Consider the following 27,159-nt stretch of genomic DNA (forward strand, 5'->3'; position numbering starts at 1 on the left):
CTTTATTTTGACTTGAGTTTTGATTCTGCTCTTTTCCTTCCAGACTTGCCTGGCCCCTTCTGCCCCTTTCCATGGGTCCCTATCAGAAGGTGCTTTAGATTTATAACAAGTTGTTGAGCCTCACTTTGGGCCAACCCTCCTTGGTTGGTCATTTACTCATGAGGGGATATAGTTAAAACTGTTTTAACTATATTTTTTCTCTTCTCTTTATTGCACACCAATTGAATTAAAGTTATTTTCTACTTAAGGTCTTATGCACTAGAGAGTATGTTTTGTCTCGATATGGTGGATAGCAGAACCCATTTAGAGCAAATCTGGGAATCCTGGGGTAAACTTCTCTTCTGCCCGCTAACATTTTAATCTTCATGCCTATCTCCTGGTCAAAAGTCCCAGACCCTTGCAATTTCTCAAGTGATAAAATTGAATGAAGCTTTTTTTTGTTTAATACTGGGTTTCCCATCCCCAGTTCCTGGAACAAAACAATAAAGGTGAAAGGAAAGTCTTATTATTACTCAAAATAGCTCTTTAAGCCACATCTGATTTTATATTAATATGGTCACTTCTGGCAAGTCCCTAAGACTAGAGGAGCAAACCAAGTGATTAAAGGGTTGAAACTTTCTATTTTATTTCCACTTCCAAATCCCACCACACCCATCTCAGGAAGGGAAAGGGTCTGGAGAATGAACTAAAGCATCAATTGCCAATGATTTAATCAATCATACCTATGCAATGTTATCGTCATAAAAAGCCTAACTGAAGGGTTCAGATTGGTGTGCCAGAGGGTACTGCAGCCCAAACTCAATGGGGATTGAAGTTCCTATAATTGAGACCCTTCCAGATTTTGTCCTATGTACCTCCGCATCCTTTATAATAAAGCAGTAAATATAGGTATCTCCCTGAGTTTTATAAAATCACTCTAGCAAATTTGAATCCAAGGAAGGGATTGTGGGAACCCCCAATTTATAGCCAATGACTCAGAAGTACAGAATCTTCAATAGAAACATTTATAATTGCCTACAATGCTGAAAGATTAAGATGGAGAGAAATAGTAAGAAATAAGAGTTAAGTTGTTCAAATAAAGTAAATAAAAACAACTGATGGGTTTTTTCTAATGGTAAATGGCAGTATCACAAAAGAATAGTTTTTCCCAAAAAGTAATTAGTTCCTTCATAGAGATTATAAATCTCACTTTTATAGATGTAAAATTATAGACTGAAAAATCATACAATTTGTCTAAAACTATTCAATTACAAAATGGTAAAACCAAGATGTCAATAAAGGTTTTTTAACTCTAAAGTTCCATTATATGGGATTCCTGTAAAGGAAATGCCCAAGTTTTTTCAGTTTTTTAAGGGTTTAAATAAGGGCCATTCCTGGAACAAATAGTTCAAATGGGGGAAAATAACACTAAAAAAGAGTAAGATTCAGATTTTTTTAATCTATTCTAAAGGCTTCAAAAACAAGAATGGTTTGACAAATAATGGTCTGAGACAACAGCAGTTAATAACTATCGATACTAACCTTTCTTTTAATCAGATTAACCGATAAATTTGTAAGAAAAAATTAAAATAAAATTTTTATAGCAAATACACAGTAAATCCAATGCACAATGATACTAAAGGGGTTCTTCTAATTTAACAAAAATATTTCAAAAGGTTAATAAAAAAATACAATGTGCTTATTGGGACTCAATGAAAGTACCTGACTTTTAAGATTACTAATTCTTTTTAGCTTGCTCTGCTCTTTAATTTTTGTTTTATAATTAACTAGTTTAAACTAAGATACATACACATATTTAACTTTGACATATATATGAGCTTATATATATTTATTTGGAACAAGACAAGGATGCTTTTATTTATATATCTATATATATATATATGAGCTTATATATATGAGCTTATAAAACCACTCAATACAAGGTAACTTTGTAAAACATGCTAAAGAACATCTATGAGAAACACAAATTTGACATCACACCTATTGCTGAAAGGCTAAATGCTTTCTCATTAGATCAGGAACAAGACAAGGATGCTTTTTTTTTTTGATCTCATGTCAACTGTGCTAACACTTCGAGAGTAAACAAGTGGTTTAGCAAGGTTTCTATGAAGAAATGACTGATCGAAAATAATGCCGGAGACACGGCACTTGTGAACTAGGAAATAGCGGAACTGCCAGTTCTGCTCCAAGGTCTTTGCCAGCAACATGACAAGGATGCTTTTAAAAAGGTTACTGTGTTCTATCAAAAGCTTTTTTGTGTCTATTAAAATGGTCATACGATTTTATCCTTTATCTATTCATACAGTTTTTGTATGTTGAATCAATCTTGTAACCTTGGTACCAATTAACTAATCCCACTTAGTAAATGGTGTACAATCCTCTTTACATATGGCCAGATTGAGTTTGGTAGCATTTTGTTGAGGACTGTTTGTCTCTATTCATAAAGAAGATTGACCTATGGTTTTAAATTTTGATGTATTTGTCTGGTTTAGATATCAGAAACATATTGACGTCACAGAATGATTAGGGAAGCATTCCTTCCTTTTATATTTTTGGAAGTTTGCTATGTGTTGGTGTTGTTCTTCTTTAAAAGATTCATAGCACAGACCAGTGAAGCCATCCATTCCTGAGATTTTCTTTGTTGGGAGGTTTTGATTACTAATGTAATCTCTTTATCATAGGTATATTTAAATTTTTGATTTCTTCTTGAGTTACTTTCTGTAATTTGTATCTTTCTTGTGATTTATCTGTTTCATCTAGGTTACAGAATTTGTTGAAATAAAATTGTTCATTGTATTCCTTTACAATCCTTTTCGTTTCAATATGTTGGGTAGTAATGTCCCTCTTTCGTTCATGATTTTAGTAATCTGAATCTTCTCTCTTTTTTTCCGTACAAGTCTAGCTAAAGATTTGTCAATATTGTTGACTCTCTGTAGGAATCACTTTTGGTTTCAATGAATTTCTCTATAGTTTTTCTATTCCCTCATTCATGTACTTCCACTCAAATAGTTATTAGCTTCTGAATTAACCATGTCTTTTTATTTTCTGTATTTCTGCTACTTTGACTTTTGGAGCCTTGCTGCCACTGGAGGATCTGGGCCGCCAATAGTTAGCCAATGCATAGAGATAGAAAATTTGCCTGTGAGAATACCCTTGTATGCAAATTGACCCAGTCAGTGCTTGTAAACTAATCACTTTCTCTACCACACTTAGGACCATAATCCCCCTGCCCTAATCATTAGGTACAGCCCCTACCCTACAGAGCCACTGAAATATTCAAACTAGGCAATCCTAAATTTGCGTAACCTGATCTCACTCTCCTATCATACAAACCACAATAAAGGATCTTGTCTACACTACCCTTATCCCACCTCAACTCCTGACCAATCCGTGTTTCCCCAAGTGCCCCCATTCTCTGACATGGCATGTCCCCTCTTAAGATCTGTAGTATAACAAACTATCCTTCCAATGGCAATCATCTACTGATCTACTGGACTCCTACTTCTATCTCAGATAGTATTAATGATAATCTTTCCCTTTTTTGTATTTAAAGTAACATTATATTACTACACAGTTTGTTTCAGAGGTATAGGATCGTCCCTTGAAGGTGTTGTGACTACAACACACCCACCATCAAAGCACCCACAGTGTACCAGATAACCTTTCTAAAGATTTTGGAAGAGGAAATAAGGAAACCAAATGAAAAAGTTGAGGACTATCAGCAAAATCTGTTACACTTTGCACTTATATAGCACTTTTTTTTTTTTTACAGATTATAGAAAAAGTGTTTTAACATCCATGACTACATGTAAATAAAAATCTTAAAAGATCTTGAATATTACTTGCAATACAAATAGAGACAACTAGTACTAAGTTGGCAAAAACAAAATACCTGGTAGGTGTTGTCAAAACTGTCATACATGAATCTGGTGATCAAAGATGTCTTTCCAACTGAAATATAAAGAAAAAAAATTCACTCAGTTAACACATTGCATTGGGGTCTCAAGTAATTCTTCTACAGAGAACTGCAGGTAAATTCAATGGAAAATATCTGCAATGATTCCACTAACAAGTTTGTTGAAATCATTATTTCCAGTAAGAGATAAGTTTTATCTCTCAAATTAAGAGCACAAATAAAAGAATATTTTGTTAAAATTTAAAGGAAATGAATACTAAGGAATACAAAAGCAAAAATAAACAAGTGAAACTGTGTCAAACTAAAAAGCTCTGTGCAGGAAAAAAAAACTATCATTAAAACAAAAACAAAACCTACTGAATGGGAGAAGATGTTTGCAAATGATTAATATCCAAAACATATATATATGAACATATACAAACCTCACACTTGCGAAAATGGCTATAACCAAAAAGACAAGTGTTGTCAAGGATGTGGGGAAAGGGAATCATCACACACTGCTGATGGAAATATAAATTGGTATGGCCATTAAGGCCAATGGTATGGAGATTAAAAATTGAGACTAGAAATACCGTATGACCCAGCTATCCCACTTCTGGTTATCTAACCAAAGAATAGGAAATCACAAATTCAAAGAGATAGATGCACCACATGCTAAATGCAAGGACTACATGTTAAGTCTATCACTTGTAAGGCCATGGTTATTGGTTTGTTTTGATGTGCAATAATGCAAAAAATAATTTAACTTTTTAAGTGTCTACCTCAGATACTATACTGGTGTTTTACAGGGCAATGATGATCTTGATAACTCTACAAAACAGGCAATTTTACTTCCATTTTCAAGAAAAGATAAACTCAGAAGTTTAGTAATTGTCCCAGTAATCAATTAGTTCTCTGCTAAAAAGTGATTCCATTCCATTTATAAACAATGATCACGTTCTTTTCAATATACTGCTTTCCTTTGCTATTTAAAAAAAAAAAAAAAGTGGCATGGTCATAATGACAGAAGAGCTATTGTACTACCTACCCAGTCTTTTTTGTCAGGTCTTAAAGAACCTGAACACAGACTATAAGAAAACAGAAAATGAAAGGGAATATATACTTGAAAGAAAAATTTAGCCTGCAACTTTTAGCCCTAAACACTACCTAAACTATTTAAAGAAACAGAAACCCACAATCTAATTGATTTGAGGACTCAGAGGACAAAGTTCAGGGCTCTCAGAAAGTTAGAAAGGTTGGGAAAAGGCAAGTCCTGGCCAGGAAGAAGCAACAAAGAAACTGAAATGAAAAGTCCCCACTTAAAACATGTCCAAATCCTTGGCTGATCTCCTCACTGCCTATTAGAACGTGATGAGGAACTTTCAGGATTCCCAGTAAAAAAGCAGCAGCTGGATGTTAGAAGAATTGAGGTGCTGTTGTTCACCACAAGAAGGTTTAGAATTTGAATCCAGCCAAGACATTGCCTTCTAAGAGAACAACCACCCTTTGGAGGAAAAACAAAATTCAATTTCTATATATATTCTTCATCAAACCCAGTATCCAATTAAAAGAAAATAATAATTAAAACTCTCAAGGAAAAAAAGTAAAAAAGCAGGCTCCCAAATGATCCAGATGATGTAGTTAGCAGACAAAGATGTATTTGTTGTTGTTTTGATCACAACAAATTGTACTTGCAGATTCAGAGAAGCAGCCAGTATTTACTTTTTTCATAAGTACATTTTTAAATTAAATTTTTCTTTTAACTTACTTAAAAGACATTGTGCCGAAAGTAAAGAGGAAGACCCAGCCCCTCCCAAAGCCCAAGCCAAAAAAAGCTTTGAACGCAAGAAAGCAGTACTAAAAGGCATCCACAGTCACAGGGGGAAAAAGATCCACTGGTCACCCACCTTTCAGAGGCCCAAGACACTGCCTGCTCCAAAGGCAACCCGAATATTCTCACAAGGGTGCTCCCAAGAAAAACAAATTTGACCACCACACAACATCACATTCCCTGGGCCACCGAGTCAGCCACGAAGATGACAGAGAAGACAACACACTGTGTTCACTGTTGTTGTCAATGCCAACAAGCACCAGGCCAAACAGGCTGTGAAGAATGAGAAGAAGCTCTACAACACTGATGTGGCCAGAGCAATACCCTGAGATAAAACCTAACGGGGAGAAGAAGGCCTATGTTCCACTGGCTCCTGACTATGATGCTTTGGATGTTTCCAACAAAATTGGGGTCATCTAAACCATCTAGTCCAGCTGGCTAATTCTAAATATAATTTTTTACCATAAAAAAGATGTGTTCAAAGTAAAAATTGCAACAATGTATTGCAGAATTTATAACATATATAGATGCAATATGTGAGAACTATAGCATAAAGGTAGGAGATAAATATATACACTAATGAAAAGTTTCTCTTGTTCATACGAACAATGTAATATAGACTGTGAGAAGATGCCTATTATAAGCCCAAGTGCAACCACTAAAAATATATGCAAAAATGAATATTTAAAAGCCAATAGGGGAATCAAAATGAAGTATTAAAATAAGAGCAAAAATCAAGAGAGACAAATAAAAGACAAATGGCAAACCCAAATCCAAGCATATCAATAAGTATCTGAAAAGCACACTTAAAACTTCAATTAAAAGACAAAGATTGGGGCCTCCCTGGTGGTGCAAGGGGTTAAGATGCAGCACTATGAAGCTATCTGCAGCCACTGCAGCACAAGTTCAAATCCCGGGCCAGGGAGGTGACACATATGGCACAGCAGGCCTCTCCTGTCTCATCCGCTGCTCCCTTCAGCAGTGTCTTTCAGTAGATCTGCCTGTTCTGCTCCCCACTCTGTGTCTGGTGAATCCTCTCACCACCCCGCACCCACCACCCCGCATCTCTGGCCTACACCCTAGCTCTTGTATGCATAAATAATCTTTAAAAAAAAATAAAAGACAAAGATCGTCAGATTGGATAAGAAAAGACGTATTTGCTATCTGTATGAGACAAACTTCATATTTTTAAATTAATATTTTTGTGGAGGCAACACTGGTTTACAACACTGTGTATGCTTTAGGAATACAGGTTCATACCTCTTCAAAGCTATGTTAACATACCACACCCACAACCAAAATGCCAAAAACCTCCCACCACATTTCATTGGACCCTCTTCCATCCTATGCTCCCAATCCTCTAGCAACCTCAGTTCTGCAACTGGATTCCATGGGTTTGTTTTGGTTTGAGACACACTTTAAATTCAAAGAAACAAAAAAGTCTAAAGCACAAAGACGTAAAACTCCCCCAACAAAAAAGTGCAGGTCTACATGGTTTCACTACTGAATTTTAATTGAACATTTAAAGAAATAAACTCTTTTAGAATAAAAGGGATACTTTCCAACTCATGACATGTGACCTGCATAATCAATTCTATAAGACTTGACAAAGACATTACTAAAACAGGGGAAACTAAGGACCAGTATCTCTCATCAACACAGATTAAAAATTCCTTAACACAATATTGGCAAATCAAATGCACCTATATACAAAAAAAAGACATTTTGTAAGCAGGTAGGGATTATCCCAGGAATAAAATTAATCATACAAAATAAATCAATTAATTCCAAATAACAGAAGAAGAAAATTCTTAAGATTATTTAAATATATATACAAATAAAGCAAATAACAAAATTCAACACCGATTCATGAAGAAAACTCTAAGCAAACTAGCCACAGAAGGAATCTGAATCAATTGGATAAAAAGCATCTACAAAGAAGCTACAGTTAACATTATATGTAAGGTAAACTCCAAAAGCTTTCCTCCAAAGAATTTAGAAAAGGCAAGGCTGTCCAGTCTGACCAATTCCATTCAGCATGTACTAATAATCTTATCAGTTCCTATAGGAAACAGTATGGAGGTTTCTCAAGAGATGAGAAACGGATCGGCCATACGACACGGCAATTTCTCTCCTAGGAATCTACTGCATGAAAGGAGGCCTCCCGGTTGGCACAGGTAGGGATTCAGCGCAGCGCTGTGAAGCTGTCCACAGCCCCTGCAGCGCCAGTTCGATTCCAGCAAGGCCAGGGAGATTCCCTCATGGTGGAGCAGACCTCTCCTGTCTCGCCCGCTGCTCCCCTCAGCAGAGTACTTCAGTCCTTCTGCCTGTTCTGCTCCCTGCTCTGCCACTGGTGAATCTTTCACCCTCCTGCGCGCCTCTGACCCGTACCCCAGTGCTTGTATAAATAAATAAATCTTTAAAAAAAAAATGCATGAAAGGAAACATGCACTCCCATGTTCTTTGCAGTAGCAGTTACCATAGCCAAGCTATGGAAACAACCTAAGTCCTCAACAGTCTTTCAAAAGTAGCAAGCAAGCAAAAATGGTAGATCAGTGGTTTCCTGGGGTCAGAAGGCAAAGGGAGGAGTTTTTTAGGGATGATGGAAAGTTCTTTAATTTGTGGTAATGGTTGCATTGTTAAGATTCACTGAATCATACACTTTAAATAGGTGCAGCTGACTTTATAAATTATTCCCCAATAATGCTGACAAGGAAAAATAATCTGTCACAAGACAGTCTCAATAAAACAAATAATATAAGGTTTCATTTAAGTAACCTTTCAGTGTTTAAACTCCTAAAAGTTTCAACCTGTAGAGCAGCATCTCCTTGCTGACCTTAACACCACAGTAAGAAATACATATTAAATTTCAATCCAGTACACAAAAACTGAAGGTTTTTTTTTTTAAGTTTTATTTATTTATGCATAAGAGAGCTGGGGTACAGGCCAGAGGTGTGAGGGGGTGAGAGGATTCACCAGAGACAGAGTGGGGAACAGAACAGGCAGATCAACCGAAGTACACTGCTGAGGGGAGCAGTGGATGAGTCAGGAGAGGTCTGCTGTGCCATGTGGGTTTCTCCATGGCTGGCCAGGGATCGAACTCATGCTGCAGAGGCTGTGGACAGCTTCACAGGCTATATCTTAACCCCTTGGGCCACCAGCGAGGCCTTGCTATGGAAAATGCAGTCTCTCCCAATTGTTTTATTCACTGATTCAAAACTTATTTGGAAAAGCAAAAGACTTAGCACAGCCAAGACAATCTAGAAGAACACTGCCAAATTTCAAGATTTACTACAAAGCTACGGTACATAAGACGATGTGATACTAATGTATATATACACAGGCCAACAAAAGACTCCAGAACCAGATCCCCATGTTTATAGGCAACTAAGTTATGGCAAAGGCACCAATGGAATTCAGCAGGGAAGAAATAACTGGACATCTGAGTAAGAAAAAAAAAAGAAACTTAACCTCTCCCTGTCACACTACACACAATTTGAGATGGATTACAACCCTAATTGTAAAAACTATTTTTTTAATAAATTTTATTTTTATATTCCCCATACAATTGCAACCCCCTTATTTTGACCCCAATCCCTCCCCTCCCTGCCCCCCACCCCCCATAGAGTGCCTCTGGTTCTTTTTTTTTTGTTGATTTTGATTTTCACTTTCTTATAGTTATTCATTTTCCTGGTCCTTTATTTAAGTTTTCTAGATCCTGCTATGAGTGAGACCATCCGGTATTTTTCTTTTTCTTTCTGGCTTATTTCGCTGAGCATGATCCCTTCCAGCGCCATCCATGTTGCTGCAAATTGCATGTGTTTATCTTTTTTGAATGCTGAGTAATATTCCATGGTGTATATGCACCACATCTTCTTGATCCAGTCATCTATTTTTGGGCATTTGGGCTGTTTCCAAAGCTTAGCTATTGTGAACAGTGCTGCTATAAACATAGGGGTGCAGGTGTTCTTTGGAATGGATGTTTCTGTGTCCTTTGGGTAAATACCTAGGAGTGCAATTGCTGGATCATATGGAAGCTCTATGTTTAGTAGGTCCAGAAATCTCCACACAGCTCTCCATAGTGGTTGGACCAGTTTGCACTCCCACTAACAGTGCAGAAGAGTTCCTTTTTCTCCACACCCTCGCCAACATTTGTTGTTGCTACTTTTTTTAATATGTGCCATTCTCACTGGTGTAAGATGGTATCTCATGGTAGTTTTGATTTGCATTTCCCTGATTACAAGTGATGTTGAGCATTTTTTCATATGCCTGTTGGCCATTTGCATTTCCTCTTCAGAGAAGTTTCTTTTCAGCTCTTCTGCCCATTTTTTGACAGGATTATTTTCTTTGCTGTTGTTGAGTCTCATCAGCTCTTTGTAGATTTTTGTGATCAGTCCTTTATCATTAGTGTTGTGTGCAAAAATGTTCTCCCAGTCGGTGGGGTTTCTCTTTGTTTTTGTTATTGTCTCTTTTGCTGTGCAGAAGCTCTTTAATTTGATGTAATCCCAGCTGTTTATCTTTGCCTTCACTATCAGTGTTTTGGGTGATGTGTCTGTAAAGATGTCTTTGATGTGCATATCACGTAGTGTTTCACCTATATTTCCTTCTATGTATTTTATGAAAAACTAAACTTTAAAGATTCAAAATAAAGTACAGGATAGTGCATCTTCATGGCCTGGAACAGGTAAAAATTTCTTAAACAGATTTCAAAAAGCAGTATAAAAAAATTTAGAAACTAAACTTCATCAAAATTAGGAATTTCTGTTCATCAAGAGAGTGGTAAGCGCAAATCCAAGTTGGGAGATATATGACAAGGAAATATTTCCAGCCTAACATTTGTAAAGCACTCCATACACCCTTCTCTCAGTAAAACTGGCAAAAATTTGAATAAAACAAGAAGTATTTGAGATCTCCAGGAACAGTCCTAAAGACATAAAGCAAACGACAAAATATTTATTCAAGAAAATATACTGAAACTCAAGGAGAAACGAGTCTGAGGTATCTGAACCAAAAACAAAAAATATACCAAAAAGGTAAAAGAATGTTCATAACAGCTTTATTCAAAGTGGCCAAGAACCGAGCAATCCAATGTTAACAAGAGAATGGAAAAATGTGTATAGTCATACATGGGCAAAAATAAAATAGTCTATTTGCAACATCATGGACAAATTTCAGCATTACATAGAAAGGGACCAGACACAAAAGAATATATATGGTATTATTCCATTTATATGTAGTTCATCAAAACTGGCAAATTAATCAATGGTGAATAGGAGTTTTTACCTGGAAAAAGAGATCCAAGGAAACTTCTAAGTATTGGAAATGATCTGTATCTTGAGCTACATTAACTCCGCAAACTTTTCAACAAATCATACACTTAAGATCTGTCTACTTTATGGCCTTTACAGTTTTGTAAAAAGTGTAAAACGGGGGCCTCCCTGGTGGCGCAGCAGGTTGAGCGCAGCACTGTGAAGCTGTCCGCAACCTCTGCAAAGCGGGTTCGATTCTGGCTGGCGAGAATCCCACATGGAGCAGCAGACCTCTCCTGTCTCGCCAGCTGCTCCCCTCAGCAATGTATTTTGTCAGTCTGCCTGTTCTGTTCCCCGCTCTGTCTCTAGTGAATCTTCTCATCCTCCTGTGCATCTGGCTTGTACCCGGTTCTTGTATAAAAATAAATAAATCTTTAAAAAGTATAAAATGACTTACACTGTAGAGTCTTAAAAAGTGTTAAAAAACACTTCATTTTATGTATGTAATTCCCAATAAAAAGTACATAGTTTAAGTGGAGGTCATGTAACAAGAAAGAGCTTCAACTCTGTTACAGTGTAACCTAGTTTAATAATAAGAAAAATAACAGACAAACCCAAACTGCGAGACATTCTGGCTTTAGAATTATTAAGATCATGAAAACCATAAAAAGATACTGAGACTGGGGAGACATAAAAACTAAATCCAATTTATCCCAGAAATGCATCCCTGGAAAAGAAAAAGGGTATCAATGAAAAAGACAAGTAAATCCAAATAAAGTCTGGAGTTTGGTTGTTAATATGTACTAATGTCAGTTTCTCAGCTTAAACAAAGCTACCATGGTACTATAAAATGTTAGGTGAACTAAGTGAGGGGTACATGGGAGCTCTGTAGTTTGCAGTTTTTCTACAAATTTAAAATTATTCCAAAATAAAAATTATTCCAAAATAGCATAGGTAAAACACATTTACTTATGTTCATTTGTGTGGACCTGTAGGATTTTATATGTATACATATAGTGTGTATGTATATGTGTGTGTGTCCGTGCATATATATATCTCATCCCTGAATAAAAAGGTTAAAAGATTTGTACACTTACTGCACATACCCACAGAATTATGCCTAAATTAAAAGAAAAATCTAACAAGCCTAGACCCTGGCTATACCTGTGGCTTGATTTCTTAACAGTTTCATCCTTAAAGCTTGAGTCAGATGATTCTGGTTACCTGGCACCAGTAACAGTATCCTGCCTATGAAGTATACGCATATCTTCTTGGGTAAATCTTTCATTCAATATGTATGGGGTCCCCAAAAGTTCTCTAAGCAGGGGTTTCATTATGCTTACATAGACTACATGAACTATCCTATGCCTGCTTGAGAGTAAATGATTAATAAATGAGCATGTGCATGGCAGAAAGAGAGAGCAAAAGAGGAAAGGTTGAGGAAAAGATAGCTGGTTAACTACTTCAGGTTAGCAGGGAGGGAACAGGAGAAAGACAGAAAGCTGGCAAAATGTTATTGACTGAAGCCTTATGATGGCATTTGGGAATTGAAAATTGAAATCAATTATACTCATGGCTTACTGTCTACAAAAACATGACTTTACCATTCTAGTGTTATCAATGACTCTACTACTAAATAAACTCTTGTCTAAGAAAATGAAAGAGGGCCTCCCCGGTGGCACAGCCCGTTAAGCGCAGCCTCTGCAGCGCAGGTTCAATTCCCAGCCAGCCAGGGAGATTCCCACATGGCGTGGCAGACCTCTCCTGTCTCGCCTGCTGCTCCCCTCAGCAGTGTATTTCATCAGTCTGCCTGTTCTGTTCACCGCTCTATCTCTGGTGAATCCTCTTATCCTCCTGCATATCTGGCCTATGTCCCGGTTCTTGTATAAATAAATCTTTTTTTTTATTTTAAGGTTTTGTTTTTTTTTTTTTTTAGATTTATTTATTATTTATACAAGCACTGGGTACAGTCAGAAGCACAGGAGGGTGAGAGAATTCACCAGAGCCAGAGCGGGGAGCAGAGCAGGCAGAAGGACCGAAGTACACTGCTGAGGGGAGCAGCGGGCGGCAGGAGAGGTCTGCACACCATGTGGGACCCGCCTCCGGTGACCGGGGAGCAGCCAGGAATCGAACCAGCGCTGCAGAGGCTACAGGCAGCTTCGCAACCCAGTGCTCAACTGCTGCGCCACCGGGGAGGCCCAATAAATAAATCTTAAAAAAAAAAAATTGTTCACTATATTATTGTAAAATTTAGAAACAGCCTACCTTTCAAATAGTATAAGGACCATGGTTATATAAATTATGATGCATTCATAAAGTCCACAATATTGTAAATCTATTCAAATTTTTACTACAGAAATCTTAGTGCCATAGCAAATGGGTAAAAATATATATTTTTAAATTTATTTATATATATACATTTTACACCATTGTTCATTTTGTACAATGTAAGTTTTTTTGGCATTCATTTTCTGAGCTTCTGTGATCCCATATACATCAACATGGACATTCCCTATTAAATTTTCCATCTTCCGTACCATGCTTTTATGTTGTTTTAGGTGTGTGGAAATCTGTTATGCAGCTACTCATACGAACCAAAGACTTAGTGGAAACAAAAGTGGCATCTTCTCATTATGCATATAATGGTTTTCAAACCCTTAACTTTGCTGGCATCTTCAGGCAAATGTGGCTTTAATTCATTACAAGCTTTCAGAATTTCATCAGCTAGAAGAAATTCTAATGTAGATAAGCGACACATTTTATTTCATTTATTTTTTTCTAATATAATTGGCTTTATTTATATTTTACATCATTGTTCATTTTTGAGAATATTTGCTTTCTCCTCTCAGGTGTAGTCCTCATGAAATTCCCACCACCAATTCACCCGTGCACGATCACCATAGTCCCTTGTGCTTTTCCCTCCCCTGTGTTGTGCCCTCCCCCTCCCCTGTAGATGTCTCTGATGTATAGCTGCCTGTTAATTTTATTATTATTATTAATTTCCTGATCCCTTATTTGATTCCTACATCCCTCCTACAAGTGAAACTATCTGATATTTTTCTTTTTCCTTCTGGCTTATTTCACTGAACATAATCCCTTCCAGCTCCATCCATGTTGCTATGAATGGCATGATTACTGAATAGTATTCCATTGTGTATATGTACCACATCTTCTTGATCCAGTCATCTATTTTGGGTATTTGGGTTGTTTCCATACTTACCTATTGTAAATAGTGCTGCAATAAACAGGGGTGCAGGTGTCCTTTTGAATTAATGTTTTTGTGTCCTTTGGGTAGATCCCTAGGAGTGGAATTGCTGGGTCACATGGTAGCTCCATTTTCAGTAGTTTGAGGAACCTCCACACAGCTTTCCATAGTGGATGGACCAGTTTGCATTCACAACAGCAGTGTAGGAGAGTTCCTTTTTCTCCATATCCTTGCCAACATTTGTTGTTGCTAATTTTTTAAACATGTGCCATTCTCACCAGTATAAGGTGGAATCTCATCGTGGTTTTGATTTGCATTTCTCTGATTATAAGAGATGGTGAACAGTATTTCTTATACCTGACGGCCATTTACATTTCCTCTTGGGAGAAGTGTAGTTTTAGCTCTTCTGCCTGTTTTTTGACTGGATTGTTTACTTCGCTTTTATTGAATTGTGTGAGCTCTTTGTAGATCTTTGTGATCAGTGGCTTATCAGTTGTATGCAGTGAAAAATTTTCTCCCAATCAGTAGGGTGTCTCTTTGTTTTGGTTAATGTCTCCTTTGCTGTACAGAGATTTTTAGTTTGATGTAATCCCAGCTCCTTATCTTTTCCTTCACTTTCTTTGCTTTGGGGGATGAGTCTTAAAAGATGTTACTGAGATGTATGTCATATAGTGCTTTACCTATATTTTCTTTCTACATATTTTATGGTTTCAGGTCTTATGTTCAATTCTTTCATTTATTTTGAGTTGGTTTTTGTGCATGCTGTGAGGGAGTAGTCTAGTTTCATTCTTTTGCATGTGGTGGTCCAGTTTTGAAAATGAGTAAAAATATTTTTAATGTAAAAGTCAAGCTGTAAAAAAAGGCTATAATTTTAGTGCCCCATTTTGGTAGTGCAAAAATATATATTCATCATCCACCATCAAGAAAGATTACATCTATGATTAAAAATTATAAGAGCAAAACATTTTCTAATAGCAAAAATCTCAAAGCTAAGGGGAAAAAATTAAAGGAGCAATTCCTCTTAGAGCAAAATATTGGGAGAAAAGGTAGTTAAAATCTGCACTCTTTTTTTTTTTTTAAAAAAAAAAAGATTTATTTATTTATTTATTTATTTATTTATTTATACAAGCACTGGGTATAGTCAGAGCGTGGGAGGGTGAGAGAATTCACTAGAGTCAGAGCGGGGAGCAGAGCAGGCAGAAGGACCGAAGTACACTGCTGAGGGGAGCAGCGGGCGGCAGGAGAGGTCTGCGCGCCATGTGGGACCCTCCTCCAGTGGCCAGGGAGCAGCCGGGTATCAAACTGTCGCTGCAGAGGCTGCGGGCAGCTTCGCAACCCAGTGCTCAACCGCTGCACCACTGGGGAGGCCCTGCACTCTTCTTAAAAGAAACCAAAATTGTTAAGATTTATGCAACTGAAGACTGAAATGCAGTCACACACTGAAGAAACAAAGTTTTGTCCCTACACCAGATTAGCAAGTGTATACCCACTTAAGGTTTTTTTATTTGAAGATTTATTTATTTATGCATACAAGAACTGGGGTACAGACCAGAGGTGGGGGGTGGGAGATGAGAGGATTCACCAGAGACAGAGAGGAACAGAACAAGCAGACTGACTGAAATACACTGCTGAGGGGAGCAGCGGGGCGAGACAGGAGAGGTCTGCTGTGCCATGTGGGTAGCTCCCTGGCCAGCCAGGGATGGAACTCGTGCTACAGAGGCTGCAGATAGCTTCACAGTGCTGTTTAACCCCTTGCACCACCAGGGAGGCCACCCCCCCCTTAAGTTTTAAGTTATAGTATAATGTTAAAACTTTATCATTTTTCATTATTACACATTATATGACTTTTGGTTAATCAATTGCCAACACTAATAGCTACTTAAGTACTTTACAAAAAGGACTTAATTTTCTTTGCTATACATTCAATTATCAAAAGATAACTCTATAGAACTTATTTTAAATTAGCAAGCTACAATGAAATGTCCAAGTAACCCATTCTGATGCTTATTTTTGTAAATAATCTCAAAAAAATTACAATGGCACTCACAATGGTGCCTGAATGCCTCCTTCAGGAGCAAAATAAAAATTCTAAGTTATTTCCAACATTTATAACATTTCTGAAATGAGATTATCTGTTTATAACCTCTTACAATTCTGTGAAGACCAGGCATAACAATGATAGGGATTCTTACTCCATTTTACTATATTAAACACTTGCAAACAATTCAAATATGAAATCTAATCCAAATGGTAGTTATATCTTTAAAACATTTATAACCCAAGGCAAATATAAGAGAGAAAAAGATCCTACTCACTTCTATTTCTTCATTTTAATAAAAAGATACTGAAGGCCAGAAACTGATGTGAATGCTAGGAATACAAAAACGATTAAAATACAGTCCCTGTTCAGGTTAAATGGGGGGGAGACAGAAAAAAATATATTGCAGTGTGATAAAAAGTATAGAAATATGCACAGAATATTGAGTGTGTGAGCAGTCTTCCATAAGGCTGGAAGGTAAGGAAAACTTTCCAGAGAAAAATGACTTTAAAGCTGGGGTATACCAAAGGACACAGAAACATCAATTCCAAAGAGCACCTGCACCCCTATGTTTATAGCAGCACTATTTACAATAGCTAAGCTTTGGAAACAACCCAAATGCCCAAAAATAGATGACTGAATCAATAAGATGTGGTACATATACACAATGGAATATTGCTCAGCATTCAAAAAAATAAACACAATCTTATCTGCAATAAAGATAGAAATTTAAATACAGTGTTCCATTTTTATATGGGAGTACCTGACTCTTCAAAAACATATCAGAAAAGAACATTTATAATAAGCCATACACTGACTAAAAATTACAGGCTCTCTGATGAGTTTATTTCTAATATTGAAACCATCCTAACCTCAAAAGTCTAGTGAGTAAATAGCAATATTTAGAGAGGCAGGATTGGATCCCAGTTATGTCTTTTTTTAAAAATTAAGATACAATACACATACTATAAAATTCCTTCTTCTCAAGTGTAAAGTTTAGTTGGTTTTTAGTATATTCACAAAGTTGTACAACCACATTACCACTACATCCAGAGCATTTTCATCACTCTATCAAATGAAACCCTGTATCCATTAGCAGTCATTCCCCTTAATTCTCACCCCAGTAACCATTAATTTACTTTCTATCTCTATGAAATTGGCTATTCCTCAGTCTACTTTTTACCAGTTATATACTTATATAAGTTTATTTAATCTTTCTGTGGCCCAGTATCATCTATAAAAGTACAAAGTGATTGAATGATTGAATACATAAACAATTTTTAGAAAGCATTTTAGAAGACATTGTAACAATCTAAGATTTCACCAGAAGAGTGAAGGTAATTCTACATGAATCCAGATTCACCTAGAATCTAGGTATCCCATAAGTGGAAAAAAAAGCGAAGTCATAAAGCCTCAACAAATTTCAAAGGTTTGAAATCACATTCAATATGTTTTCTACCCTCAGTAAAAATGAACAAGAAATTTATTACTAAAAGATATCTAGGAAGTCCCAAATACCAAGGTGGGAGGAGGGATAAGCACCAAGTAGGAAGGCAGCACAATGGTCTGCGGTGGTAGAATATGAGTGAGTTGGTAGTGGGTATAGTATGGTGGTAATACCTAATGGGGATATCCAAATATTACCTCCATTAAAAACAAATAAATTATTATGTTTTAAAAATAGTATTTAGAAATAAAGCCATACAATTCTAACCCATGGGTTCACAAATAAATCACAATGAAAATTTAAAAATAATGGGAACTGAGTAATAGTGAAAACAGTACAGTATATAGTATACACTATTCATAACAGCCCCCAAGTGGAAACAAGTCCATCAATTGATGAATAAACAAAGTGGCATATCCATACACTAGCATATTCTTTAGGCATAATAAGGAATAAAGTACTGAAGAAAGATTTTCAAGGATGAACCTTGAAAACACTATGCTAAGTGAAAGAAGCCAGTCACAAAAGAACACATGATTCCATTTATGTAATAGTGTCAAGAATAGTGACATATAAAGAAAGTAGATTAGCTGACTAAGAGTGGGGGAAGAACAGGGGAGCAGTGATGGTTAAGGGGTGTGGAGATGCTTTTGGAGGTGATAAAATTATTACAAAATTGGGGCCTCCCCTAGTGGCAAAGCGGTTGAGCACTGGGCTGCAAAGATGCCTGCGGCCTCTGCAGCACCAGTTCGATCCCCACATGGCGCGCAGACCTCTCCTGCTGCGCCCGCTGCTCCCCTCAGCAGTGTATTTCATCAGTCTGCCTGTTCTGTTCCCTGCTCTGGCTCTGGTGAATTCTCTCACCCGCCCATGCTTCTGACTGCACCCAGTGCTTGTATAAATAAATAAATAAATCTTTTTAAAAAATCATAAAATTGGGCCTCCCCAGTGGCGCAGCGGTTGAGCGCTGGGTTGCAAAGCTGCCCACAGCCTCTGCAGTGCCTGTTCGATCCCCGGCTGCTCCCCGGCCACCAGAGGAGGGTCCCACATGGTGTGCAGACCTCTCCTGCCGCCCGCTGCTCCCCTCAGCAGTGTACTTCGGTCCTTCTGCCTGCTCTGCTCCCCGCTCTGGCTCTGGTGAATTCTCTCACCCTCCTGCTTATGACTGTACCCAGTGCTTGTATAAATAAATAAATAAATCTTTTAAAAAATATATATATAAAATTGATTGTAGTGGTGGCTACATAACTGTGAATATACTAAAAACGACTGTTTTCCACATAAAAAGTTTTCACTTGTTAATCCTCTCATGAAAAATCTACACAGTTATCACAAATAAAGCCACTGCTGAATCTTTATTACTACTTTTTGCCAGTACCAACATTGGTCTTTACAGTCCCCCTTCATTCTGTTCTTGCGTTCCTTTCACTATTTTCTTGAGGTCTTTTCTCTCACACAGGCCATATTTTGCAAGTCTATGTTTGGGTTCATTTCCCTTTGCATCATCCAAGGAATCATAAATCAGGGCAGAGCCAGTTGTCTCACCACCACCGAAACGAGTTCTGAATCCAAATGTAAAGATGTCATCTGAGATGGTCTTGAACATTTTAGCTACTTGCCCCAAATTTCGTCTTAGGTTCTGATGTCTTCCCAGGATAAAGGACATCGATGACCATTTGTTTCTGCTAAAGTAGTTGATTAGTAATAAACTACCCATTGCAGACAATGACTATGTCACTCATGATGGTGGTGAATCTTCAGGCCCAGGGCAGAAAAAAGAGCTACTCTGAGGCAGAAAATCATATCAACCAAAAATTATACTTTATATGGGTGAATTATGGCACACAATTTTATCTCAATAACACCATAATAAAAATATATTAGTGGTGATGGTTTGTACAACAATGTGTAATATATTTAATGCCACTGAACTATATAATTAGAAACAGTACATTTTGGTACATTTTGTTAGGTATATTTTACATTAAAAAACTGTCGAAAATTATGGGGGATTTATTAAAAAATCTAATATTGAAACACCAAAGAAAACTTGAAAGAAAGCTTTTAGGAAAAAAATTTACTATTAAAGATTAGAGAAGCTACTGATAGTTATTGGGCTTCTAAAAGATCAAGGTATACTAATTTAAGAGATATTTCTGTAAGTGGTAAAGTAATTCCTCATGTAATATACTTTTCAAGAATTTTAGGATTTAAGGAAAGCATGACTTGTGTTTGCATAAAAGGTTTCCATTACTCTATAACATATATATGTATAAAAATGTAAGTACTGCTTCGTAAGTCTCCGTTACATGGGTCAGATGATATTGAAACAGAGCAAATAGTTTTTATAATTTCTAACTTTTCCCTACAAAAATAAGCCACCATAAAACTTACTGTGCTAGGATAATAGTAGCTTAAATCACATACTATGGTTTCAATAGCAGAACTAAGCAAAAACAGCGACATACACTATCTGTAGTTACTCTTCCATCATAGTAATAAAGATAGTTGAGAAAAGTACCTAGGGACCACAGTAGAAAAACTCAGCTACAAGCAAAACTCACTGCAATATCATATCTAAGATGTCTCACCTAGGTGATGCAATTCTCTAACAAAACAGAAATTCAATTAAAACAAGCTAACACTACTTTAAAATAGCCAACATAAGTTAAAAAACCTAGCAGCATTTATCTGAAGACTGGAGATGAATAAAGATTTTATTTTTCCTAAAGTTTAAAAAAAAACAACAACCACAACTACAATTGAGGAGGATGAATTTGGTTGTACACAGTATCTGTCATAATAAGTAATCTCACATTTGTGGCCCCAAAATTTTTTTGGTGGCCGGGGATCGAACCGGCGCTGCAGAGGCTGTGGGCAACCCAGCGCTCAACCACTGCGCCACCTGGGGAGCACACACACCACCCCCCCACCCCCCACCCCCCCCCCCTTACTCTTAACAAAAGTGCTAGGGAACAAGGAGACTGAGGAATGAGACCAGAAAACAATTAAGAGTAATGTCCTGACCTCAAAGGAGTTTACAAATCCACTGAAAGTGACAAATATGTACCCATATGAGAGTGAACAAGAGAAGAAAATACTATGCAAAAGCTGTATCCTGCCAGAGATAGCTTTCTTCAATTTATAAAGCATTCCAGCAGCCATTCAAGGACTTTTAAAATCAAACATAAGCCTAACCTATCTCATCTCCTACGCTTGCCAAACATAAACTTCATCTGACAATGGGCTAATAGTTGTACTTCAAGCATAGCATGTACCCTGGAGCCTTTGAGATTTTGTTCATGTAAACTAATTTCGTAGGAGTTTTCTATCTTGGTTGCAGTAAGAACTTACATATTTAATATCGGGTATGGTTCTGCCTGAAGGAAAGAAAAACTAAATTACCTTTCAAAATTACTTTCAGCCTAAAATTACACTTCACAAGTATTTGAAATGGCAGAGGGCTTTTATTTTATTCCTACAACAGTCAATATCCACCTATGAATGTATCTTAAGGATTAAAAAGATGAACTGAAAATAATATGTACACTCAAAAGTCCACTGGAAAGTTCAAAATAAGTACTAGCATAAAACTCACGTTATCAGCATTAACTTAAAAACTTAAGTCTAAGTGTAGAAGCTTAATATAAGGAAAAGTATAAGCCACTTTTTCTTATGGGAAAAGGAAATTGACAATATAAGAAACCAAATTATCTTGCTCATGCATTTACTTCTAGTTAACCTCTCAACTATAAAGGGTAAGCTGCAGAACAGGAACGTCATATACCTTGTTTCATGGATGTACTTAAAATATTGGTCCCTGCATAGCAATGAATGAATTAATCAATGAAAAGATTAATACCAAGGCAGTTCAAAACCTGGCATACAACAGCCTTACATTCTTGGAAAAATCATAGTAGGTATAGCTCATAGGGACATACTTATAATCAAGCTCAGGAAAATGAACTTTTAAACCCAGAGTGCCAAATTGCTATACATTTATAATTTGTATACATTATATTTTGATAAAAGTTCTCCTTATTAAAAAAATCTAATTATTGTTTAAAACAGTAACATCATTAACATGCTCAGGGATTTCATACACATACACACACTCTCTCTCTCTCTCTTAAAGTACACACAGTTAAGTCAGGAGGAGTGGTAAGTAGAGTAAGAGTTCTAAAGTCCCAGTGTTGTCCAGAAGGATAAAGCAATCAATTAACTGTAGACTTTTGTGTTTCACAGCTGCATGCCACAACTTATATTATCACTGGAGGGAAAAAAGTGGGTTTGGAGGGTGAGGGGGATGTTTAACTTCCTAATAAAGAATATGCGATGATTTCTTTAACACATTTTTTTTTTTAATAGAGGCATGTTTTTATTTATTTATTTGTTTGTTTGTTTGTTTTTTGTTTATACATGCACTGGGTACAGTCAGAAGCGCGGGAGGGCGAGAGAATTCACCAGAGCCAGAGCGGGGAGCAGAGCAGGCAGAAGGACCGAAGTACACTGCTGAGGGGAGCAGTGGGCGGCAGGAGAGGTCTGCACGCCATGTGGGACCCTCCTCCGGTGGCCGGGGAGCAGCTGGGGATCGAACCACTGCGCCGCAGAGGTCGCCGGCAGCTTCGCAACCCAGCGCTCAACCGCTGCGCCACCGGGGAGGCCCTGATGATTTTTTTTAAAAAGACTAAATTCAAATAACAAGAAGAGAAAAAGATGTATAGAGGACAAAAGAATGCACATTAATAAGATGGTAGGTTTATTTTAAATTCAAATTTATAAGTAATAACTTTAAATGTTCTAATGCTTCCATTTTAAAAACAGATTTTCAGAATGGACAGACACAAAACCTAACTAGATGATCATATATCATATCTAAGTATATAAAAAGATCAAAAGTAAAAAGAAAAATATAAATACCATAAAAACACTAGCCAAAAGAAATGTGGTATACGTATACTATATACTATATAGTATATACATATACTAACATCAAAGTAATCAGGGTAAAAAGCATTACTATAAATAAAATGGAACCCTTGATGAAAGGTTCAGTCCTCTAAGATCATATAACAGAGTTCCAAATACACCTAATATTAAAGTATCAAAAATATATAAAATAAAAATGGAAACTACAAAGGTAAATATCTTGGGAAATTTTAGTATACCCCTCTCAATAACAGAATAGAAAGGACAAAGAATATTTAAACCACATGATTAATAAAACTGACCTAGTGATATTATTTAGAATTCTACAAGATACATACAGATAACTGCAAGATGTATTTTTTTTCCAGGCAAACATAGAATATTTAAAATGACAGACATATGGACCACTAGAAAGTCTCAAGAAAATTAAAAACAATGAAAATATATTCTCTGATCATAACGCAATTAACATAGAAATCAATCAAAAATTAAGAGTGAAAAAACCAATCAAGTAAGCATTAATTGGTCTGTTCAAGAAAAAAAGAAACCATCACACTTTCTACTTTTCTTCATAGAGATTAAGGACACATTTTGAAGGAGGCAAAAAGAACAGTTTAAGGGCATCCCCGGTGGCGCAGGGTTGCGAAGCTGCCCGCAGCCTCTGCAGCGCCAGTTCAATCCCTGGCCACAGGGAGAGGGTCCCGCATGGCGCACAGACCTCTCCTGCCGCCTGCTGCTCCCCTCAGCAGTGTACTTCGTCAGTCTGCCTGCTCTGCTCCCTGCTCTGGCTCTGGTGAATCCTCTCACCCTCCTGTGCCTCTGGCCTGTACCCCAGCTATTGTATAAATGAAAAATAAATTAAAAAAAAAACAAACAAAAAACGGTACTTCAAGATCTTAATGTCTCATATGGTCAGCAACCAAGTTGTTGCCTCCTTTCTGCAGTGAGGTTACCCTAAAGAAGTTCCAGAGAAAGAGAGAAAAGTTCTCTTCGGTGGCTCCTTTAGGTTGCCCTAAAATACAGTTAGAACTTCTTCAAACATTTATCACTATAAGACTTCCTGAAAGATTTTTTTTTTCCACGAAGATTAGATACATCTAATTTTAAAGCAGGACATGTACATTTCTTCTATATTCATTCAAAGCTCATTAGATGAACTTACTCTCTAAAAGAATTTTCATAATTCCTAGGTGTTCTCATTATATCCTATACACGACAGCTGAAATGATCATTTCAATCAGAGCCTAACTGATATTACACGGAATACTGTGGTTATTCATTTATTGTTCAATATTTTAACATTTGTAGGGGCAGTCAAATAGGAAACTTTTCTCCCTATCCCAATTCCCCCTACCCTATGTCATGTAATATACTGATTTATATAATACAGAAAAAATGGAATCAGCTAAGTTCTGACAAAAAGGAAGTTTAAATTGAAGCAAGTGAGACCAACTAACCCTAGCAAACAATATTTAATTATCAAAAAAAAAGGTTCTATAAAGACCAAAATAGAGTGTGTTAAGTGATGTTTAAGCACTTCTAACTCTTTTAAGAAATTATTTTTCTTTTTGAAAAAGGAAATACTCTACAGAGGTTATTTCATAACCCAATCTAGTATTTCTATAGTTAGGAATTTCTTCCTTACCTCTGACTTAAATTCATTCTATCTCAGCTTATGCCTGTCTCTTTTAATTCAGATCTTAGAATTGCAAAGTAATTATCATCTTTTTTTAAAAAAAAGATTTATTTATTTATGCATATAAGAACTGGGTACAGACCAGAGGTGTGGGGGTGAGAGGATTCACCAGAGACAGAGTGAGGAACAGAACTGACTGAAATACACTGCTGAGGGGAGCAGTAGGCGAGTCAGAAGACGTCTGCTGTGCCATGTGGGTAGCTCCCTGGCTGGGGATCGAACTCGTGCTGTAGTGGCTGCTGTGGATAGCTTCACCGGCTGCATCTTAACCCCTTGCGCCACTAAGTACGCCCAATTATCTTTTTTTAAGATGATACATCATTACAAATCTAAAGACTTTTTTCAGTAGTACTTTTGCCTTCTCACTAAGCAATTCTCATCTGAACAATACCATGATTAAATAGACGTACTATTTTTCCTTAGGTATAGACATTTTGAAATGATTCTGATAACTCAGTGTCAGTAATACAATCATTAATACAGCAAAATTTATCAGTCATTGAACTTTACTAGAATCTAATTTGTTTCTCTCTTACTCTAAGTTATGTGCATTAAGAATTCTGTCATAAACAAATTTGAAGGCAAACTATATATCTGAGGCATACAGCAGGGGAGAGGGAGGGAGAAGGGTCAAAACAGGAGAGGAAAGGGCCTCCCTGGTGGCGCAGGGGTTGAGTGCTGGGTTGCAAAGCTGCCCGCAGCCTCTGCAGCGCCGGTTCACCAGTGAGGGTCCCACATGGCGGGCAGACCTCTCCTGCAGTGTTCGCTGCTCCCCTCAGCAGTGTGCTTCGTCAGTCTGCCTTTTCTGCTCCCCACTCTGGCTCTGGTGAATTCTCTCACCCTCAGGCACTTCTGACTGTACCCAGTGCTTGTGTAAATAAATAAATCAATCTTAAAAAAAAAAAAGGGGGGGAGGAAAGAGCACAAGGAACTAAAGTGATGGTTCACGAGTGATATGATGGGAGATTATGGGGACCACACTTGAGGGGAGAAATCAAATACCTTACAAAAATAAACTAAGAAAAAAATTTAAAATCAAGAATGTACACACATGGGTGCACACATATTTTCAAGAATACATGTGCAAAATATTTTACAACACATGTATAATAAATTTATGTACTTTTTTAAAAAAGGAGAATTTTGTCATATAAATTACAAAAGTCCAGTACTGCAATATACTTGAGACAGTTAACCTTCTCTAACAGATATGTTTATAAAACTCAACTCTCCAGAGATGATTAGTATTTTCATCGTTAGAGCTTGGGAACACCTAAGTATCTTGTACTTCCTGCACATGTTTCACCAATATGAAGTATATCAAAGAATGTATAGCTTAGTGATTTCAGTAGTAGGACTCAAGAACCAGAATGGCGAAGTGAAATCTCAGTTTGGCCACTTACTGTGCATGGTTGGGGCAAATTATTTAACCTCCCCGTGCCTCAATTTCCTCATGGTAAATGGAAATGATAGTACTATCTAATAGAACTGTTTCAACTTTTTATTTAGAAATAATAGTCTTGAAAAAATTAAACTTTAGAAAAGTTATAAAAACAATACAGAGAATTCCAGTGTACATTTCACTCAAAATCCAATATCTGTGATAATAATACAATATCAGAACTATGAAATTAAGTGATACAATAAATACTGTCAACTAACTTATAAAATTTACTATTGGATTTCAATAGTTTCTCCACTAATGCCCTTTTCCTGTTGCAAGATCAAACCCAGGAGTCAACATTACATTTAGCTGTCACACCTCCTATATCTCCTCTCATCTGTGGCATTTCCTTGATTTCATGACCTTAACACTTTTGAAGAATATTGGTCAGTTATTTGTATAATGTCCCTCAACTTAGATTTGTCTATTATTTTCACATTAGTAAGGTCATACAATTTTGAGAAAATTACCATGAACTAGTATGCCTTTCTTTGTACATTATAACAGAGCTTACATGATGTTATCCTAATATCTTATATCTAATGATACTAACTGATCACTTGGTGACGGTGATATCACTAGCTTCTCTACCATAAAATTACTGTTCTTCCTCTGCAAATATAAAAATCTCAGGGGAGATGCGTTGAGATTATACAAATATCCTATATTTTCTCAAACCTTTGCCCTCTAATTTTTAGCATTCATCAAGTGGATCTTGCCCGCAGCATTTATAACCATGGTATTCTAATGGTAATTTTCTATTTTCCTCATTCCATCTACGTGTATTAAAATTCTTCTATAAGGAAGAGCTGTCCTTTCGAATTGATGATTGACTGACTAGCGTGTGGATATCTTAACTTGAGGGATTATCCAAAATCATTATTTTGTTGCTCAAATTACCGTGACTCTCCCTACCAAGTGCTTTTTCACACTGATTCCTGTGCCCTTTCATCCAGAAGAGACTACAAGCTCATTCTATATTTCCCTGCCCCAGACGTGAAATCAAACACTTCTGCAAGAAGCACAAAGGGTTTGTTTTAAGGATTAAATTAGTTAAAAGTGGGCCTCCCCTGGTGGCGCAGTGGTTGAGCACTGGGCTGTGAAGCTGCCCACAGCTCTGCAGCGCCGGTTCCATTCCTGGCCGCCCAGTGAGGGTCGCACATGGTGCAACAGACCTCTCCTGCCACGCCCGCTGCTCCCCTCAGCAGTGTGTTTCGTCGGTCTGCCTGTTCTGTTCCCCGCTCTGGTTCTGGTGAGTTCTCTCACCCTCCAACACTTCTGACTGTACCCAGTGCTTGTATAAATAAATAAATAAATAAAATCTTTAAAAAAATAAATTAGTTAAAAGTATAAGCACTTACAACAAAGGTCTGATATGTAGTAATCAAATGTCAGTTGCTTTTATTACAATTATGCAAACACATA

The 27,159-nt window shown here is 37.0% G+C and overlaps 1 protein-coding gene across 2 annotated transcripts in view; it reads right to left on the reverse strand.

Moving 5' to 3' along the window:
* Positions 1 to 27,159, reverse strand: part of RAB6A (RAB6A, member RAS oncogene family) — a 77,174-nt gene that overhangs the window by 37,480 nt on the left and 12,535 nt on the right. For both annotated transcript variants that reach the window (XM_037522946.2, XM_037522944.2), the window contains exon 2: positions 3,893 to 3,951. In XM_037522946.2, the coding sequence (XP_037378843.1) occupies positions 3,893 to 3,951 (59 nt within the window). The remainder of the gene's footprint in view (positions 1 to 3,892; positions 3,952 to 27,159) is intronic.

This window comes from Talpa occidentalis, unplaced genomic scaffold, assembly GCF_014898055.3.
Source record: "Talpa occidentalis isolate TD23 unplaced genomic scaffold, MPIMG_talOcc4v2.1 talOcc4.3, whole genome shotgun sequence".
Taxonomy (NCBI): Eukaryota; Metazoa; Chordata; class Mammalia; order Eulipotyphla; family Talpidae; genus Talpa; species Talpa occidentalis.